Raw genomic sequence first — 20,718 nt, 5'->3', positions numbered from 1 at the left:
ACCGTGGACCTCAAATGAATGAAGTTTTATCACTTAAAATAAAATTTGAATACACTATTTTAACCAATGAATGAGTATTTAGTACCAAAGGTGACCACACAGTTTCGGGTGCTAAGACTGTCAATCTTTCTGTAGGCCACTTTAGAAGCAAACAAAAGAAATAGCTACAGACACCATGCAGCATGCTTAGGTTTCAGTTTCATGTTGGTGGATCTCTAGTGGAGCACACAGCTCAACTCATCGGAGCGAGACTCTACAGTCCCTCCTTGCTCACGCAAAGGCTCGGATTCTGGCAGAAGAAAAAGCCTACGAGCCCATTGTGAATTCAACCAGATACAAATTGGCATGTTTCCTTTAGTTCTTGAGCCACAGATAGGTCAGCCTAACAGAGTTTCTTGCCTTGAGAAAACAGGTACTAACTCCTGACCTAGAATTCTCACCTTAGCAGTATAGAAAGGGGTTTGGCTTTTTTCACCTCTTTTGTCTATTTGTGAGAAGAAAAGAGAGGCAGGTAATTCCCATTTTACAGACCTCAGTAACATTTCTAAGAAAGAAACACTGTCTAATTTTTTTTTTCTATCTAGCTGAAGCTTGGCATTTTATCAGGAAAAACAAAGACTTTGATTGCAGGGAATTTTTATGCTATAGATCAGATTGGAAAAATGTATGCATGGACAACATGATGAAGTGGTTTCAATCGACCTGTCAGTGGAGTGTCCCATTTCAGAGCTTAGGGACGAGGTAGACAAATTGACTCATTCCAACAAAGAAAATGAAGAACAAAACAAAACAAAACAAAACAAAAAACAATTAACGGACTATGCAGAAACTTTAGAATTACTATAAGAAGGCCAAACATACAAACATAAAGTCTAGAAGATGAAATTTATCCTTCATATGCAGATGGTGGCTTTGTATCTTTAGCTATGTGTTTAAATTGTAATATCCATAGTAGTTAGTAAAATATGAAGGGTCAATGGCATGGAATTTTAATAGAAATGAGAAAAAATACAGTTGATATGAAGAGGGGAATGGCAGATAGTGGAACAGGAAACATTAAATGGCAGGGGGAGGACAGGGTAGAAAAGAAAGTATGGGGACACATAACACTAAAGACTTTTTAAAAGCCACTTGGAAACTCACTACTTTATAAGTTTCCTAAACATATACAGATACACATATCTATAAAGAGTTTAAATGGAATTAGCCTGTAATGGGGATGGAGGAAAGGCAGTGCCTCTCTGAGGTACCATAGACTATCAAATAAAAACCCCAGTGTTGGGTATGGGTTACTTCTTTAATAGGTGTTGGTCAGTGGGGTGCCAAAGATCCCTAACATTAGTAGGTGATTGCCATCACTCATACTTGAGTCATAGGACATGGAAAAGTCAAGTTTGTATCAACTGGGATAATTTAGCCCTTGTGGATACCTTTCCTAGTATTGCAAGGTGATATGCGCACTTCTGGGGGGAAGGAAGATCACCATTAGTCTTACCCAGCTGTGAACTATTGCAAACTATAATAGCCACTGGACTGGCAAGCTATGGCACCTCGTGAAATAGAGAAAAAAATGTTACCAAGGAGTAAGCAACCACTTTCTGCTTGTATTTAGAGACACAAGACAACGCTGTTAGTATTTTTTTTTTTTTGCTGCTAGGAAATGGAGACTCAGTTTTTGTTGTTATTTTGTTCATGGATGCAGCCTCTGATAAGCTACCCATGCCTCAGAAGATGGCTCTATACCTGTGCACATATTGAAAGCATTAAGTAAACTCAGCATGTTTAAAAAATAAACATGTAATTGAGTGGGAATAGGGGATAGGGGAAAAATTGTTTGCCAGGGACCAGCCTCAGTCAATTGTGGGTCTCAAGATTGGGAGGAACGAATTGGCTTCACCACACACAGGGGCAGGTACAAGCTGACTGATGACTCATTTCAAGAGGCAGTTTCTCTGACGTCTGCTCATGCTCTTTTTTTTTCTCTCTCTTCCTCTTCTTTCTTTTTCTCTTTTCCTAGAGCAGAGAGTCAATTCCAGTCTTTGATTATTAAATCATTTCCTTTTACATTTTTTCTACATGATCAAAACCCTTTTTGTCTTTCTCCAAAATACTGGCTTTTCTCCAAAGACCCACAGATGAGAATAAACAGAATACAGCAAGCTGTCCTCTACATACACGGTACAGTGATTGCATTGCAAGCAAGCAAGCACATTGCATCATTGACCCAGATTCTCAGACAACCCTCTACATCATAGCTCATCTGGGCAAGATCTTGCGGTTACAGTAAGTGGCGTAAGAACAAAGAGGTGCTAAGCAAACTGGACTATTCTTAACTCGTAGCTTCTGTTCGTAGCTGAGCAACTTCTTTCTGGGCTCTTTCTGACCATCTTCTGTAGTAGGAGTGATCTTCAGAGGGTCTCCGGCCCCTTCCTCACAAACCACACAAAGCTCCTGTAATCTCCTTGTCTTATTCCAAGAAGTCATCTCCATGTGACCAAGTCTTTCTAGAAAAGGAAGTTAGTATGAGTCCAGTAGCTTCTCTAGGATCTAATTCCTTTCAACTGCGGCAATCTGGGGGTTGAGTGTGGAAACTCAAACAATTCCTGATATCGTTTGATATCCATGAGCTGACTAAAGTTTTTCAGGGAACAATTAGCACAAAAGGACTCTATAAACTCAATTTCTTGTTCAGATAATTCAGCGTTCACTGCCTTTACAGCCAAGAGGAATGCTTCTTCCATAGTGGTTACTTCTAAGCCATTTTTTTTTATCTCCCAGTCTCCCTAAAAATCTGGCCAGTTAAATTGACTAGGGCTGAATTACAGGAAAAAGAAGGAGTCACAGTAAGAAATGAAGAAGGCAGAGATATAGGAGAAAGCAACCCCATTTTCAAGCTGGTGTCCAGAGATACTTTTTCCAGGGCAACTGTGCTGCAGCAGCCCGAACTGTGTCAAGCAGCTGCTTCTGCAACCATGTGGTACTGACAATTGTTGGAGATAAAATTGGAGTTGATTTGATTAAAACACATTATATGCAGGTTTGAAATTCACAAACAATAAAAGTTTGTTTACTTGGGGGAAGTGACTGGATCTGAGTATTTTAGAAATTTTATATATGGTATAGACTGAGTGGGTTTCCTTTGCTGCTGCCCCTAACTTCTCTTCAGTGTTGTAGAAATTGGATCATTAGCTATAAGAACTTCTTCATAATTTTGTTGACCCTTATTCTCAATTTTTGTTTTCTAGAGATATGTTGTCCAATACCAGACCCAAAGGGTGTTAGAGTCATTCAACATACAAAAACGTATCCTGAGAATGGCTGCACTTATTTCAGTGGTGACACAGTATTATACAAATGCCATGATGATAAAGCCTTTTCAGCTACTTGCAAATCAGATGGCACATGGGATCCCCGAACACCATCATGTGATCAGAGTAAGAACTTATAGAACTATGTTTTGTGTTTGGGGGGGTAGTTTCTTTTTTAATTTTAAAAATTTATTTATTTTTATTTTATGTGCATTGGTATTTTACCTTCACGTATGTCTGTGTGAGGGTGTCAGATTCCCTGGAACTAAAGTACAGACAGTTATGACTTACCCTGTGAGTTCTGGGAACTGAACCAAGGTCCTGTGGAACAGCAACTAGTGCTCTTAACCACTGAGACATCTCTCCATGCCCAGTGTTACTTTCTATTAATAGTGTGGAGATTGTTAAAAGAAGTTTTATGAAGAGACCAGTTCTTGGAAAATATAAGTTCAAGGCTAGCTAGGGCAACATGGTGATGAGGCTGGGACACATAGGAAGTCCTGTTCTATCTTTTTTAGCTAGGGCAACATGGTGATGAGGCTGGGACACATAGGAAGTCCTGTTCTATCTTTTTGTTGGATTGTTCCCTTCATTACATCGTAGTGGTTTTCTTGATCTGTTTTGACAATTTAGGTTTGAAGTTTACTTTATTAGATATGAGGATAGCTATTCTCCTTCTTCTTTCTTTTTTTCTTTTCTTTTTCTTTTTTGCTTGCTTGGTAGATCTTTTATGTTTTGTTTGTTTGTTTCAAGACAGGGTTTCTCTGTGCAATTGTCCTGGCTATCCTGGAACTCACTTTGTAGAACAGGATGGCCTCGAACTCAGAGATCCACCAGCCTCTCTTCCTGAGTGCTAGGATTAAAGACAAGCACCACCATGCCCAGAGATAGATCTTCGTTTAAACTTTGACTTTCAGTCAGTGAATGCTTCTTGGAGAGCACAGCAAGTTGCGTCTAGTTTGCGAAATCAGTCAACTAGCATCTGTCTTGCTGTTGATAATTTGAAACATTAACATGTCTGGTTACTACTAAGACACAGTTACCAATTCCTGAGATTTTTTTTTTTTCTGGTCAGTTGAATTATTGTTTGCTCATCATTTTCTCCACTATTAGTTTTAGGGGTTTGTTTACTGTTGGACATGATGGATTCCTTCCTAGCTCTATTTTGTTCAGATATTTCTCTCATGATATTTATTATTTTCTGTGTTCTTGTCATTGAAAATGTCTAGCTCTTCTGTATAGTGTTCATTTACGTGTCTTCTGAAGTACTAGCTTGGTGGTACTAACTGCTTTGGTTTGTGCTTGACTTGAAATATTTTTATTTCTCTGTTAGTTTCAAAAGATGGCTGTTACAGTCATTTTTAATTGCTAGCTAGAATCACCTGAGAGGAGCCTCTTAGTGAGGGATTGACTAGATTAGGTAGGCCCATTAGTGTGTACATCAGGGTGGGGAGGACTATTTTGATCATGTTCAGGTGGAAAGACCTAGCTTGAGTATGGGTGGTAGCATTTCATAGGCCAGGCCCTGGGCTGACGAAAAGGCAAGAATGAGCTGAGTGTGTGTGCATTTGTTCCCCTCTGCTTCCTGACTATGGCTGTAACTCAGCCAGTGGCTTCAAGTTCCTGCTGCCTTACTTCTTCACAGTGATGGACTTGGAACTGTGAGTCAAGGTAATCCCACCCTGAGTTGTTTTATCTCAGCAGCAAGAGACGCAGCTCAAACGATGGCTTTGCTGGGTAGAGGAGTTGTAGGTGCTAGGTACTTCTTCAGGGCTTGAACTATAACATCCCATAGTCTCCTGGCTTTTAGTCTTGATGAGTGAGAAAAAGACCTGATGTTTTTCTGGTGTTTGTTTTGTTATAGGTATGATAGTATTGTTCCCTTCCAGCTTTTAATATTGTGGGATTTTTTTTTTGTTTTTTTTGTTTGTTTGTTTGTTTTGGCTTGGCTTTGTATATTTAATTCCTTGACTATAGTACACCATAGAAAAGGCCTTATCTTATGTTTGAATCTCTATTTCTTTCTAAATGCCTCTTAAGTTTTTATGTTTATTACTTTCTCTAGATCTGGTAACTTTTCTGCTTTAACTTCATTGATAGACTCTATGCTTTTAGTGTCTGTCTCCATTTTACCTACTTTATATCTTTGAGTTCAGTAGTTGAGATGTCACAATTTTTTTTTTACCTTGGAAAAATTATTTTTCTTGAATTTTCATGTTTCCTCTGTTTCTGTGTTTCTCCTAGCCCATGGATTCTTGGGTTTGTTCCCTTGCTCCTATCTCAGAGTTCTGGATATTACAGTCACAGTCACTTTTCTTCTCATCGACATTTGTACGTGATATTCCATCAACCTTGCTCTCTCCCCCTGCTATCCTTTCTTCTACTTGTCAATTAGTACTTGGTGATTCTTTCACTGTTTTTTTCTTTTTCTTTGATTCATTGAGGGTTTGTTGTTGTTGTTGTTGTTTTTGTTTTTAGTTTTGCTACTAGTATTTGGTTTTATTTATTTTTTATATATATTTTTTATTTTTTATATTAACTACAGTTTATTTACTTTGTGTCCCAGCTGTAGCCCCCTCCCTCATTCCCTCCCAGTCTCACCCTCCCTCCCTCAGCTCCTCCTTGCCCCTCTTTAAGTCCACTTACAGGGGCGGTCCTCCTCCCCTTCCCTCTGATCCTAGCTTATCAGGTCTCACCAGGACTGGCTGCAATGTCCTCCTCTGTGGACTAGCTAGGCTGCTCCTCCCGTGGGGGGCGAGGGGAGAGGTCAAGAAGCTAGCCATAGAGTTCATGCCAGAGACAGTCCCTGTTCCCCTTACTAGGGAACCCACTCGGATACTGAGCTACCATGGGCTATGTCCGAGAAGAGGTTCTAGGTTATATCCATGCATGGTCCCTGATTTTACTTTTTTTTGAGGGAGGTATCAATTTCAGCAAGTGTATCTTCAGCATCTGAGATTCTCTCTTCCATCTCTTGTATTCTATTGGTGATGCTTACCTTTGTGGTTCCTGATCTTTTCTCTAAGTTCTCCAGTTCCAGGGTTTTCTCTGTGTTTTCTTTATAAATTCTAATTCTGTTTCCATGCTTTGCACCTTTTCCTTCATCTGTTTGAATGTGGATTCTTGTCTTTCTATAATGGCTCCTATTTTTTTGTTTGTTTCCTCTCTATATGCCACTAATTGTTCCTCTACTTGGGCAGTTATATTTTTCTGTATTTCTTTGAAAGCTCTGTTCATTTCCTCTTTTTGTTCCTCTAATAACTGCATAAGCATAGTTTTAAAGTCATTTTCCTGTGTTTCCACTGAATTAAAATATCCATTGATTTTGGGGGTTGCTGGTGGGGCCATAATGTCCTGATTTTTGTTGGGTGAGTTCTTACACTGACCTCTGACCATTTGCTTATATGTAACCTTCATTGTTCCTGAAGTCTGAACTTCAGACTGGAACTGTCTTCCTCTGGTGTCTGTAGTATTCTTCAGGAAGATCAGGGAGGTACAGTGGTTTGAGAGTGTGAGTTGTTGCTTCAGCTGTACCTGAGGGAGGAAAAGCCACTGGCACAGAATCGTTATTGTGGGGGAGTGAGTGAGTGAGTGAGTGAGTGTGTGTGTGTGTGTGTGTGTGTGTGTGTGTGTGTGTGTAAGTGTGTCTTGAAGGAGAGTGCTAGAGAGTGTAGGTGCTTGGGATATCGGGGTTGGGAGCAAGCACAGGAGGAGATGTGGATGCTAGCGCTGTTCGCCAAGTGAAGATTGAGGGCACAAAGCGCCTGCGCAGGTTTCCTGAACACCCAGTGGTCTACAGTCTGTGGCCGGCTCTGTGGGCTGGACTCTGAGGTCTGTGGTTGACACTGCGGGCAGGACACATACTCTGTTGTGGGCTCTGTGCGTCCAGCCCTGTGCTCTGTGCTAGAAGGGCTCTGCTCTCTGAGTTGGAAAGTACTATTTCCCTCCTCTGCTGCCTCCCCCTCAGGCAAGGATGGAGATCAGAGGTTGTGGGGGAAATGCCAGGGGTTTGAGTGTTCTCAGTCTCAAATCTCAAAAAGGGAGATTTGTGCTTGGCGCAGGCAGCACTGTGCTCTTTGCAAGTTGCTGTATGTACTGTGGGATGCCTCCTCTGCCTCTGCCTCCGCCCATTATGGGAAGTGCCCGGGAATTGATTCCCCAGGAGAAGTGCAAAGAGATGTCTGCAGTTGATCTGTGCCCTATTGGACTCAGATCCGGGTTTGTCCCCCTTCTCCCCGGATACCTCGGTGCTGATAGTTTGGGTTCTACAGCCCCTCCACTCACCAATTCGTTTTCAGCGACTATGCCCCTCAAATACTGTGTGTGCTGGTCACCACCATCTTGGATCTCTGATTGATTGAGTTTTTAATTCATATTTATATGTTTTTTAACATCTCAGTTTATTTGCTGAATATATTTTAACGTTGTTGACTTTTTATATTGCTATTTTTCTCATCCATTTTGTTGAGTTTTTCCACTATTTTGCTGACTTTCATCTCAAGTTCTTGGATTGAATTCATATGATTATGTTCTCTTTTATTTCATTCATCATTTTTCAACAAACTTCTGAAATACTCATTTTCCATTTTACCTATGTTTATATCTTTTAGCTTAGTAGTTGAGAAGTCATACTTTGTTTTTTTAACCTTGGGAGAATCATCTTGTCTTAGATTGTCATCTTCCCTGTGTTTCTGAATTCTTGTGACTGTTTTATGTATCTTTTGGGGGGGGTTGGAGATGGAGGATCTTTTTATTGACTCAATCCTTAGTACAACTTAATATTAAAAATATCTGGTTTGGGGGCAACTTCTACTCCACTTCCTCCAGGAAGTGGGCTCATTGACTGGGTCTCAGAACCAAATTAACACAGGCTGATTAACAGGAGAAAGCCACAGACCTCATTAATTTTTTACATATATATGGAGATTGTCGCAAGAGAGCAAAAATATGCAATAACGGACAAGGCAGAAAGCTTTATACTTTATTTTTTTCCTTTAATTAAGGAAAAAATACTTGAGAAGAACAAGTGCATAATATTATCTGGGCTAGGGATAGTAAATATGACAGAAACATTATATTATCTGAGCTCTAAGAGACAGGTCTTTTTCTGGAGGTCCCAGAATATATATATATATATTAAGTTATAAACCACTTTATTGGACTGAAGCTACTACCATTTAAACATTCTCAAAGCTATAGCATTCTAATTTTAATAGTTTTCATCTGCAGGATTTTAGGCTTATATTCTGTTATGTAAGTGTGATCAGGCCTCCTCTTACATCTTTTTTTTAATTTTTCATCAATTACACTTTATTCATTCTGCATCCCCCCATAAGCCTCTCCCTCCTCCCCTCCCAATCCCACCCTCCCTCCTCCCTCTGCATGCATGCCACTCCCCAAGTCCACTGATAGGGGAGGTTCTCCTCTCCTTTCTGATCTTAGTCTATCAGTTCACATCAAAAGTGGCTGCATTGTCCTCTACTATGGCCTGGTAAGGCTGCTCCCCCCCAGGGGGAGGTGATCAAAGAGCAGGCCAATCAGATTATGTCAGAGGCAGTCCCTCTTCACATTACTATGTAACCCAATTGGACACTGAACTGCCCTGGGCTACATCTGTGCAGGGGTTCTGGGTTATCTCTATGAATAGTCCTTGGTTGGAGTATGAATCTCTGGGAAGTTCCCTGTGTTCAAATTTTCTTGTTCTGTTGCTCTCCTTGTGGAGACCCTGTCCTCTCCAGCTCTTACTATTTCCCAGTTCTTACCTAAAATTCCATTCACTCTGCCCAACAGTTGCCCATCAGGCTCAGCATCTGCTTAGATAGTCTGTAGGGCAGAGGCTTTCAGAGGCCCTCTGTGGTAGGTTCCTAGGTTGTTTCCTGTTTTCTTCTTCTTCTGATGTCCATCCTCTTTGCCTTTCCGGATGGGGATTGGACATTTTAGTTAGAGGTCCCAGAATATTAGACCCAGCTGCCCGCCCCAGAAGTTAGTGGGAAAATGAAAGTGGAAAAGTAGGTAAGTACTTGATATGGCCATGCTGGGAAGGTGGAGGGAATCAAGCTTGTCAACACTTCGTTGGTGTTTTAGGTTGAAGTAGAGGAACAACAAAGGCATTGTGGGTAGGTTGATCATCATCACTATGTTATTTGTGGCTTTGCCAAGTCACTTGCAAAAAGTTGTGTGTTGATGGATCAGTCAGGTTCCAGATGGTTGTTTGTGCCTAGGGAGGAAGCCAGAGTTGCTATTCTGGAGTAATTGTCCTCATGCAGTGAGGTAATCTCATCATGGGGTGGTCTGTCTGAGAGGCTCCACCTTTCCTGAAAGGTGACTTTAGGTTTAGAACAATTACTGGTGACTTCTAGGCACTGTTCTAGGATCTAGAACAAGACTTAAAGACAAAATACCTGGTTTCTCTTGATAGTTTCAGTTTTTAAGGGGAATGAGATAGGTTGGGAAGATTTAGGACTAGTAAAACCCTCACCTTTCTCCTTGTGTGCCAGTTTGTGTGTAATGTGTGTGTGCAAAGACATGTAATTTCTCAGGAGTCAGTCCTCACATCCTACCTTGTTTGAGACAGCCTCTTGTTTCAGACTGCATACATTAGGCTAGCTAGATCAAAAAATTCTAAGGAATCTCTTGCCCCTGCCTCTATCTTTCCAAAGAAATATGGGGATTACAGAGATGTGCATTATACTGTGTCTAGGCTTATATACATTCTGAGGATTCAAACTCAGCTCCTATGACTTTTTGACAAGTGCTTTACCAGTGAGCCATCTCCTCAGCCCTGTACCCCCAAATCTTTGACAATTTTTAAAGGACTAACATTTTAACTGTTGCTATGACAAGTACCTGAGAGAAACAACTTAAAGAAGGGGAGATTTATTCTGGCCATGGCAACAGAGGTTACATTCTGTTTGGCTGGCTCAATTATTCCAAGTCTATGCTGAAATTGTAGTGGAATGTCATTGTGGAGCAGTGCTGAACACTTCATAGTGGCCGGAAAGCACAGAGATAGTGGAAGAAGGGAAGGGGACAAGATGAATACTTTAAAGGCATTTCCACAGTGTTCCACCTCCAACAACTACCCCCTATTTGTTGCATTGCTTCATCCAAATGCCATCAAATTATGAATCTATAAATGAATTGATGTCTTGATGAAGTTAGAACCCTCATGATCCAATTGCTTCATTAGAGCCTCATCTGGACACTGTTGCATTGGGAACCAAAACTTCAAAACAGGCTCCCTTTTGAGGGAGCTTTAGGATAAAGGGCATCTACCAGTATCTTCTTGCGCACCTTCAGGCCCAAGTGTGTTTATTGTAATGTGGAGGTTGTGGTTATTTTGGAGAATTTAGTGCACAGGTGCGCTGCTGCAGAAACAAACTACATTCTCTGCTGATATTCTTTTGTGCTGATACAAAGACGGCCCCTTTCTCAAGGGAGGTTTTATGGCTTGCTGTAGGTGGGAAAACAGTAGCTTAGATAGTCTTCTCTGCCGCTAGCTTCTCAAATTGTCTTTGTCTCCAAATGATCAATATAGCAATCATATTTTCGGGTTGCATGATCTTAGCTCTCTCATCTTCTAACTGTAATTTAACTAGTCTACTCTACAGTCCTTAAAGCAAGTATGCCTGAGGTTGAACAATCAAGAAAGACAAACTCATGTCTGTAATATTTGTTTATCAAAACAAATTATGGACTTCCAAGGTTGAAAGGGGTCTGATGAAGACAAATTGACAGTGTGGCTTTTTGGTTGCTTTTAGCCACAATGTCATATCAAGGACTTCATTGATGAAAAGTTGGAAATTCAATGGTGGTGATTGGCCTTGGTGAATGGGAGTCCATGTTGTTGGCCCCTATGTATCTTCCAATCAGCCACAATGGAAACTTTGCTCTCCCTATCGCTTGATTCTACCTATTTGACTGCACGTGTGGAAAAGACAATGACGGGATATTCAACTCTAACTGTTGGAGACATGTTTTCTACTTGGTCCTTTAACACCTCTTCTATAGAGGATGCCATACATTCACATTTTGTATATTTTAGCACCATCATGCCAGCCATTTCATGCTCGTCACTAGAACTATATATTAATATATAATATAATATAATATAATATAATATAATATAATATAATATAATTATACATATCACTAGAATTATATAGAGAACTATAGAATAGAATATAGGCTATGTAATTAAATATATATATCCAATATAACTATATATATTACATGTATAGTTATATTGGATCAATGTAATGTGCTATGGCTATCCAGATTGTCAAGATATTTTCAGGCTCTACTGTAACAGAGACATGAGGGTTATCATAACCTAAGATCCAAGCTGAAAATGTATGTTTTTGACTTTTCCAAGTCTATAAATGTTGTTCCTAACCTCTTTTCTGATAGAGATGGAAAGAACAGACCGATGCTACTTCAGTGATCTCATTTGTTCAAAGTTGTGTTAATCTCTTATAGCAAATACATCATATGTGATAAAGAGGCTTTGATAGGATTTAGTTGTTCTTGATAAAAGACTGAGGTCTCCAAAATCCTAATTTTAGAACAAAGAGACTGGTGAATTTAGTAAAAATGTGAAGAGAATGACCACTCCAACCTATTTAGCTATATGTTGTCTTAGACAGCACTAAGAGCGGTGCTGTCTTAGTCAGTGTTCTATTGCTGTGAAGAGGCACCCTGACTAAAGCAACTCTTATAAAAGAAAATAGTTAATTGAGGGCTTACTTACAGTTTCAGAGATTTAGTACGTTATTATTATGGTAGAAATCATGACAGTAAATAGCCAGGAATGGTACTGGAGAAATAGCTGAGAGCTACATCCTGATCAACTGGCCAAGAAAGAGAAACCTTTGTGCTTCATAGGTTTTTGAAACTTCAAAGCCCACCCTCAGTGGCACACTTTCTCCAACAAGGCCATACCTCCTAATCCTTTCAAATAGTGATTTTAGTGACCAAACATTCAAATTGAACCTATAGGCCATTTCATTCTCATTCAAGCCACCATACTTGCCAATTTCCCAATTCACTATACACATACATGATATAAAATTTAAAAAGCATTAACCTTTTTCAGTCAGAGCCCTAGGCTTGAAAACTGATCTTGGAAAAGAAACCATGCAAGGAGTTATGATGTTTAAACATTATTTCTTGAGATAAGATGTTGCTTTGTAGTTCAGTCAGTCTTAGACTCAACCTCTTGCCTGGCCTCCAGAGTGCTGGAATTATAGGGATTGACAACCAACCATCTGTATCTTGTGATTGTGACTTTTATTGGGCCAAATGACATTAGTCCCTTCATAATTCATCTGCATTTTTTGTGATATAAAGAGAATGGCATCCTTATTGGATGTTGATAGATTTCTACCTGTAAAAACACCATTATCTATTAACCTTAAATTTCTGAGGGTTTCCTCTCTGGCCTTATGGTTCATTTTTAATGCCACATACATTTATTCCCTGTGGTGTTGGTAGATACTGTGACTTGTAGCCCTTTCTGTATAACATAGTCACTTGGATGAGTTTTCAGTGTGTGCAGTATATTCGCTCTGGAATGCTTGCTTCCCTGAATCATGAAGCCCTGTCTACTGTCTGCCACAGCAGCTGCAGCATTTTGGATGTATATATTGCAGGGATAAATTTCCCATACTTCTCAGATACGTTTTAGTACAGTGCTTGTGACTATGACAGAGTTCAAGCACAGTACACTCCTCATTTTATTAATTGTTCTCCTCTGTGTTTGTGGACTTCTGTTGTCTTCCTTTCCAGATAGTTGCTCTGTACCTTGCTTTATTCATTGTATGATGCTAAAGTCGCCATTTTTCTTTTTCTTTTAGTTTTCTTCTAAAACAAGTATGTAGTAACCATTTTTCTTGGTGGAGATGGATGAGCTATTTGGGTGGAGAGTAATAACTCAGAGATTACAGGTGTACTTGATATCTTTGCCATGTTTTATGGATGCATTTCAAAGGGAGAAAAATACAACTTTCCATAGTTCTTCAAAGTCTGTAGTAGAGTCACTCTACTGAAACGACAGACTGATTAGTAAGATTAAAAAAGAAAACAGCTTAAGAGCATTTTCCAAATGAAACATTCAGAAAGTAACTCTTCCAAAGCAATGACATGAAGCTCTGTCTCCAGTACTGTTTTAAAAAAGAGCCATATGTCTCAGAGGAGGGACAGGTAATGAGAGGGTAGCCATAGTTGCTTAGAGCTAAGATAGCTAGGATTAAACACTATAGTCTGTTCCCACATTCCTCTAATCCTGCTGAGATTTGTTGGAGATGACGAGCAAACAGACAATACATACCTTTATTTTAGGCATGGAAAGGCAGAGGTTTGAGAGATTTATTTTTGTGAAACTATTGTCATAAGCAAAATAAGGAAAGCAGACAGCCCTCTCTGCATTACCATGGTCTTTAACTTTACTATCCTAATGTTTTATGGAGAAATTTTTTGGCATCCATTGCATACCTTACCATTGAATATAGAATTGTTATTTACCACAGACAAGATGTAATCTGGGACAGGGATCCAGCCTTCATGCAAAAATGGACCCCAAATACTGAGTGAGTGAGCACTAAATAAATTGTCCATGAAAGGTGGGAAGACAGAAGTGCTTGTGTTGTCAGCTTTCCGTCAGTACCATGAGTGCCCAAGACCATCAATTTATAGAGAGAAAACTTCAGTTTTTGGTTCAGATTTTGATCTGTTGAACTCATTGCTTTAGATTTGTGTAAAGGTGACACATTATGACAGGAGTGTAAGCTAGAACAAAACTATTTGCAGGTTCATGAGCCAAAGAGCCAAGAGAGGAGAGTGCTGGAGAACACAGGCCTCAGAAAGAGCAAGCCCCTCGTGATCAAAGGCCTCTCTTGAGGCCCAGCGTTGTCCTGTCTAACACTACCCAGCAGTGTCATCTGGAGACTAAGCCTTTATCTTAGGCCACTGGAGGAAACTATAGCAGTGTGTAGTTTGAAGCTTCCAAGTTCCTGAGCCGAAGGCTTCCAGGAAGTAGTACAAGTGTATGGCTTTAGTACCGGGATCTTACAGGAAGGAATGAAAGAAGGATGGCATGAGGCATCCAAGATACACAAATCCTGAGAAGCACTGTTGGGCACATTTTACAAGCTCACCTTCTCTCCTGTATTTCTTCATTAAGGTTGTGATTTTCCTCCTAACATTGCCCATGGACATTATAAAAAAGCTGTTTTCTCCTACTTCTCACCTGAGGTTACATATGAATGTGATGAAGGATACAGACTGGTTGGAAAGGCAAACATCTACTGTGAGTCTTCACAATGGATACCCGAAACTCCACAGTGTAAAGGTAACTACACCTCCTTCCCACCTCATCACCACAGGAGGGACTCAATGGAGATCTTCAATTTGGTCTCTCTTTCCCTAATATTGGTCTGTCGGTCTCCGCATACATTTCCATCCGCTGCTTGTGGTAGCCTCTTTGATGACGAATGGGCTAGGCACCATCTATGGGTATATAAGGTATATAAGGACATTGTTAGGAATTGTCTTATTGATTTGTTTTTTCTATTGTATGTCTTTGCGCTATCCAGCTACTGATTCCTAGTGGTCCAGGCAGTGTCAGACATGGACTCCTTTTGTGTTTAGGCCTCAGGTTAGACTGGTCATCGGTTGGCCATTCCCACAAGTTCTGTGCCTCCACTGCTCCAGTACAACTTGCAGGCAAGATAGATTGTAGGTTGAAGGTTTTGTGGCTGAGTCGGTATCCCAGGGTCATCTCTGAAAGCTTTTCCTGGTTACAGAGGTCAGCCAGTTCAGGCTCCGAATTCTCCATTACTATGAGTCCTTGTTAGGGGGACTCGTAGTATCCTCACAGAATCCTGAGAGTTTCTACTGGACTAAGTTTCCACATCACCCCCCCCCCCCACACCACTCACATATGCTCTCCAATTCTATTCCATAGCCTCTCCCAGAGCTCTCTCCTCCATCGCTCCCCTCCTCTTTCCACCTAATCCTTCTTGTTTCCATGCCTACCCCCAACCCTAGCCCACCCACAAAATCTATTCAATTTCCCATCCCCAGGGAGATTCATGCATCCCTGCATCCCCCTTAGAGCTCTCCTTGTTACTTGGTCTTTCTGGGTCTGTGGATTATTATAGCATGATTATCAATGATTTCATAACTAACATCCAGTTAAAAGTGAGTACATCCATGTTTGTCTGTCTAGGTCTGCGTTACCTCACTTAGGGTCATTTTTTTCCCCTAGTTCATTCTTTTGCCTTCAAATTTCATGTTTTCATTTTTCTTTAAACAGCTGAATGTTCCTCCACTGTGTAAATGTGCCACATCTGTAATAAGAATTTTAGTTTCTTAAAAAACTCAGTTATGTTCTATGACTACATTTTTGTTTTAATCCCGAGAGTGGGATATAAGGCTGCTTCAGTTTGTCCACAGCTGTTAACTATGATTGCCTCACGCTCTAGGAAGGGGTGTGATTTTTGCCAACTGCAGATGGTTTAATTTGGGAGACTCTGGAGAGGTAAAAATGGCAGAGCCCTAAGGGCCTGTGGTGGCTGCTACCCCTGCTGCTGCTGGTCCCTGCTGCTGCTGGTCCCTGCTGATGCTAGTACCAGGTGCAGCTGGTTATTGCTGCTGTTTTACTATTATTGGTTTTCTGGGTTGCAGGGTATTATGATGATGGTTGGGTTAATGCCACTAATCAGCGAAAAGGAGTCTAAAGAGGTCTATGCCCCTTTTTCCTCTAACCTTTTTCTCTAGTACTTAGTATTGGGGGGTGGGATTGGAAGACATTAGGTGGAATAAAGTTTAGAAGGTTAGATATTAAAACCTAATAAAGTAGCCCACCCCAAAAAGCATGCCTACACACTCCCTCTTTATCCATTCTTCTGTTGAGGGAGATCTAGGTTGTTTCCTAATGAATAAAGCTGCTATGAACATAATTGAGCAAGTGTCTTTGTGGTCAGAGGGAGGATCCTTTGGGTACATATACCCAAGAGTAGTATAACTGGGTTTGGAGGTTTTCTGAGGAACTGAAATATTGATTTTCATAGTGGCTGTACATGTTTGCACTTCTACCAGCAATGGAGAAATGTTTTCCTTGCTCCACATCACCAGCATGTGCTGTCACTTGAGTTTTTGATCTTAGCCCTTCTGACATTCTGACATTAATCTGTAAGATGACATCTTGGTGTCATTTTGATTTGCATTTCCGTGATGACTAAGGACATTGAGCATTTACTTTATTATTATATTTTTATTTTTTATTCACTTTGTATCCCCCCCTGTAGCTCCCTCCTCCCTCCCTTCCCAATTGCTCCCTCCCTCCCCCTTCTCCACGAATGCCCCTCCCCAAGTCCACTGATAGGGGAGGTCTTCCTTTCCTTCCTTCTGATCCTAGTTTATTAGGTCTCATCAGGAGTGGCTGCATTGTCTTCCTCTGTGGCCTAGTAAGGCTGCTTCCCCCTCAGAGGGAGGTGATCACCACAAGGAGGGCAACAGAACCAAAAAATCTGGGCACAGGGGTCTTTTCTGAGACTGATACTCTAACCAAGGACCATGCATGGAGATAACCTAGAACCCCTGCACAGGTGTAGCCCATGGCAGTTCAGTGTCCAAGGTGGGTTCCATAGTAATGGAAAAAGGGACTGTCCCTGACATGAACTGATTGGCCTGCTCATTGAGCATTTCTTTAAGTGCTTTTCAGCCACCAGAGATTCCTCTGTTGAGAAATCTTTATTTAGCTCTGTACCCTATTTTTATTGGGTTATTTGGTTGGTATTTAGTTTCTTGAGTTCTTTATATATATGTTGGTGGAGATATTTTCCCATTATGTAGGCTGCCATTTTGTCCAATTGACTATGTCCTTTGCTTTACAGAAGATTTTCAGTTTCATGAGGTCCCATTTACTGATTGGTAATCTTAGTGCCTGTGCTACTGATGTTTTGTTAAGGAAATTGTCTCCTGTTCCAATGCGTTCAAGGTTATTCTCCACTTTCTTTTCAATCAGGTTTAGTATATCTGGTTTTATGTTGATGTCTTTGATCCAGTAGGGCTTGAGTTTTGTGCAGAGTGATAATATGGATCCATTTGCATTATTCTATATGCTGATGTCAATTTAGACCAGCACTATTTGTTGAAGATGTTTTCTTTTTTCCATTGTATGTTTCTTGCTCCTTTATTTAAAAATCTGGTGTCCATAGATCTGTACATAGATTTATGTATTGGTCTCATTGATTCCATTGATATACGAGTCTGTTTTTATGAAAATACCATGTGGTTTATATTACTATGGCTCTGGAGTAGAGCTTGACATCAGGGATGGTGATACCTCTGGAAGTTTTTTATTGTTCAGGATTGTTTTAGCTACTCTGAATTTTTTGTTCGTTTGTTTCCATGTGACATTGAGTATTATCCTTTCAAGGTTTGTACAGAATTGTGTTGGAATTTTGATGGGTATTTCATCAAATTTGTGGATCGCTTTTGGTAGGTCGTTTTCACTATGTTGATGTTATTGAAGACTTTTCCATCCTCTAATGTCTTCTTTGCATTCTTTTTTCAAAGACTTGAAAGTTTTATCATACAAGTCTCATCCTTGCTTGGTTAGAGTTACCCCAAGACATTTTATATTATTTGTGGCTGTTGCAAAGGGTGTTGTTTCCCTGATTTCTTTCTCAGTCCATTTGCCATTTGTATGCAGGAGGGCTGCTGATTTTTTGGTTTGTTTTGTTTTAGTTAATCTTGGTCCAGCTATTTCACTAAAGGTGCTTATCAGCTGTACGAGTTCCCTCAGAGTTTTTGAGGCTGCTTATGTATACTATTACACCATCTGTAAATAGCAACACTTTGACTTCTTCTTCTTCTTTTTTTTTTTTTAAGTTCGATTCCCCCTGATCTTCTCCAATTGTCTTATTGCTCTAGCTAGGATTTCAAGTATTATATTGAATAGATATAGAATGGGCAGTCTCATCTTTTTTTCTGACTTTAGTGGGATTGCTTTGAGTTTCTCTCCATTTAATTTGATGTTGGCGATTGGCTTGCTGTAAATTGTCCTTATTATGTTAAGGTATGTTTCTTGTATCCCTACTCTGTTCAAGACTTTTATCATGAAGAGCTATTGAATTTTTGTCAAAGTCTTTTTTGGCTTCCAATGAGATGATCATGTCAGTTTTATCCTTCAGTTTATTTATGTTGTGGATTTGGGGAATAAATGTTAAGAATTAAAATGTCATCTTGGTGAATTTTTCCTTTGATGAGAATAAAGTATCCTTCCTCATCCTTCTTGATTAATTTTTGTTTGAAGGCTATTTTGTTACATATTAAAATGGCTACACCAGCTTGTTTCTTAGGTCTATTTGCTTAAAAAAAAAATCTGTTCCAACCATTTATTTTGAGGTAATGTCTATTTTGATGTTGACGTATGTTTCTTGTATGCAGAAGAATGGATCCTGTTTTCACACCCATTCTGTTAGTCTGTGTCTTAGTATTGGGGAATTGAGTCCACTAATATTGAAAATGTACTAGGAGTGGTATCTTTGTGGATCTTTTTGCTTTTTAAAAATGTACTTATTTTTTATTAATTACAGTTTATTTACTTTGTATCCCAGCTGTAACCCTCTCCCTCAGCCCCTCCCAATCCCACCTTCCCTCCCTCATCTCCTCCTATGCCCCTCCCCAAGTCCGCTGATAGGGAAGGTCCTCTTCCCCTTCCCTCTGACCCTAGTCTATCAGGTCTCATCAGGACTTGCTGCATTGTCTTCCTCTGTGACCTGGTAAGGGTGGTCCCCACTCAGTGGGAGGTGATCCAAGAGCCAGCCACTGACTTCACACTGACTTCATGTCAGAGACAACCCCTATTCTCATTACTAGGGAACCCAGTTGGAGACTGAGCTGCCATGAGCTACATCTGTGCAGGAGTTCTAGTTATCTCCATGCATGGTCCTTGGTTGGAATATCAATCTCAAAAAAGGCCCCTGTGGCCAGATTTGTTGGTTCTGTTGCTCTCCTTGTGGAGCTCCAGTCCCCTCCAGATCTATCTATCTCCCGCTTCTTTCATAAGATTCCCTGTACTCTGCCCAAAGTTTGCCTATGAGTCTGGGTGGAGTCTTTCAGAGGCCCTCTGTGGTAGGTTCCTGTCCTGTTCCCTGTTTTCTCCCTCTTCCGATGTCTGTCCCATTTGCCTTTCTGAATGAGGATTGGCTATCTTACCCAGGGTCCTCCTTCTTGCTAAGCTTCTTTAGGTGTACTAAGTTTAGTAAGTTTATCCTATAGAATAGCTGGATCTTGGGATAGCACTATTCCTAATTTTCTGAGAAAGCACTAGGTGCTGTCTCTGACATGAACAGTGCCCAGCTCTTTGATCACCTCTCCCGGGGGGTGGGGGTGGTTCAGAGGAAGATGATGCAGCTAGACTTGATGAGACTTGATAAGCTAGGGTCAAACAAAAGGGGAGGAGGTCCTTTTCTATCAGGGGACTAGGGAAAGGGCATAGGGGGAGAAGAGGGAGAGCGGGTGAAATTGGTAGGAGATGAAGGACGGGGCTGCAGCTGGGATACAAAGTGAATATTTAATAAATATAAAAAAATAAATAAATATAAATAAATATAAAAATAAAATTAAATTAAAAAATTGAAAATATCAGTGACTCATGACTGCTAATAACCTGTGTCTTTGCTGATGTTATTGGTGGTGTGTGTGTGTGTGTGTGTGTGTTTGGTGTTGCTGGTGTGAGATTATTTATATTTATTATTTATATTTATTATTTATTTATTATCCTGTGCTTTCTTGGGTATAGTTAACCTCCTTGGGTTGGAATTTTCCTTCTGGTACCTTCTGTAGGGCTGGATTAGTAGATAGATATTGTTTAAATTTGACTTTATCATGAAATATCTTGTTTTTTCCTTCTGTGGTAATTGAAAGTTTTGCTGCGTGTAGTAGTCTAGGTTAGCATCTGTGGTTTCTTAGATTCTTCAGAACATCTGTCCAGGCCCTTTGAGATTTAGAGTCTCCATTCTTTCTTCTTTCTGAATAGTTAGTGTTTTGATTATTATGTGGTGAGGAAACTTTCTTTTCTGGTCCAATCTATTTGGTGTAAGCCTCTTGTGCCTTCATAGGCATCTTTGACTTTAGGCTAGAAAAGTTTTCTATAGTTTTGTTGAAAATATCTTCTGGGCCTTTGACCTTCTCCTTCTTCTATTTCTATAATTCTTAGGTTTGGTCTTTTCATAGTGTCCCAGCTTCCCTGGATGTTTTGTGCCAGGAACTTTCAGATTTAACATTTTCTTTGACCAAAGTATCTAATGCCTGAGATTCGTTTTTCCATCTCTTGTATTCTGTTGGTGGTACTTACATCTGTGGTTCCTGTTCACTTACCTAGATTTTTAATTTCCAGATT

The 20,718-nt window shown here is 40.2% G+C and overlaps 1 protein-coding gene across 5 annotated transcripts in view; it reads left to right on the top strand.

Annotated features, from left to right (window-relative positions):
* C4bpa (complement component 4 binding protein alpha) overlaps positions 1–20,718 on the top strand; it is a 45,933-nt gene that overhangs the window by 22,694 nt on the left and 2,521 nt on the right. For 3 of the 5 annotated variants that reach the window (XM_060372022.1, XM_021640127.2, XM_060372019.1), the window contains 2 exons: positions 3,246–3,434; positions 14,488–14,655. In XM_060372022.1, coding sequence (XP_060228005.1) covers positions 3,246–3,434; positions 14,488–14,655 — 357 coding nt within the window. The remainder of the gene's footprint in view (positions 1–3,245; positions 3,435–14,487; positions 14,656–20,718) is intronic. The other 2 variants (XM_060372021.1, XM_060372020.1) reach the window with 2 other exon arrangements.

This window comes from Meriones unguiculatus, chromosome 18, assembly GCF_030254825.1.
Source record: "Meriones unguiculatus strain TT.TT164.6M chromosome 18, Bangor_MerUng_6.1, whole genome shotgun sequence".
NCBI lineage: Eukaryota > Metazoa > Chordata > Mammalia > Rodentia > Muridae > Meriones > Meriones unguiculatus.
Note: the sequence above shows the minus strand (reverse complement) of the source record. Positions and strands in the feature narration are given on the sequence as shown.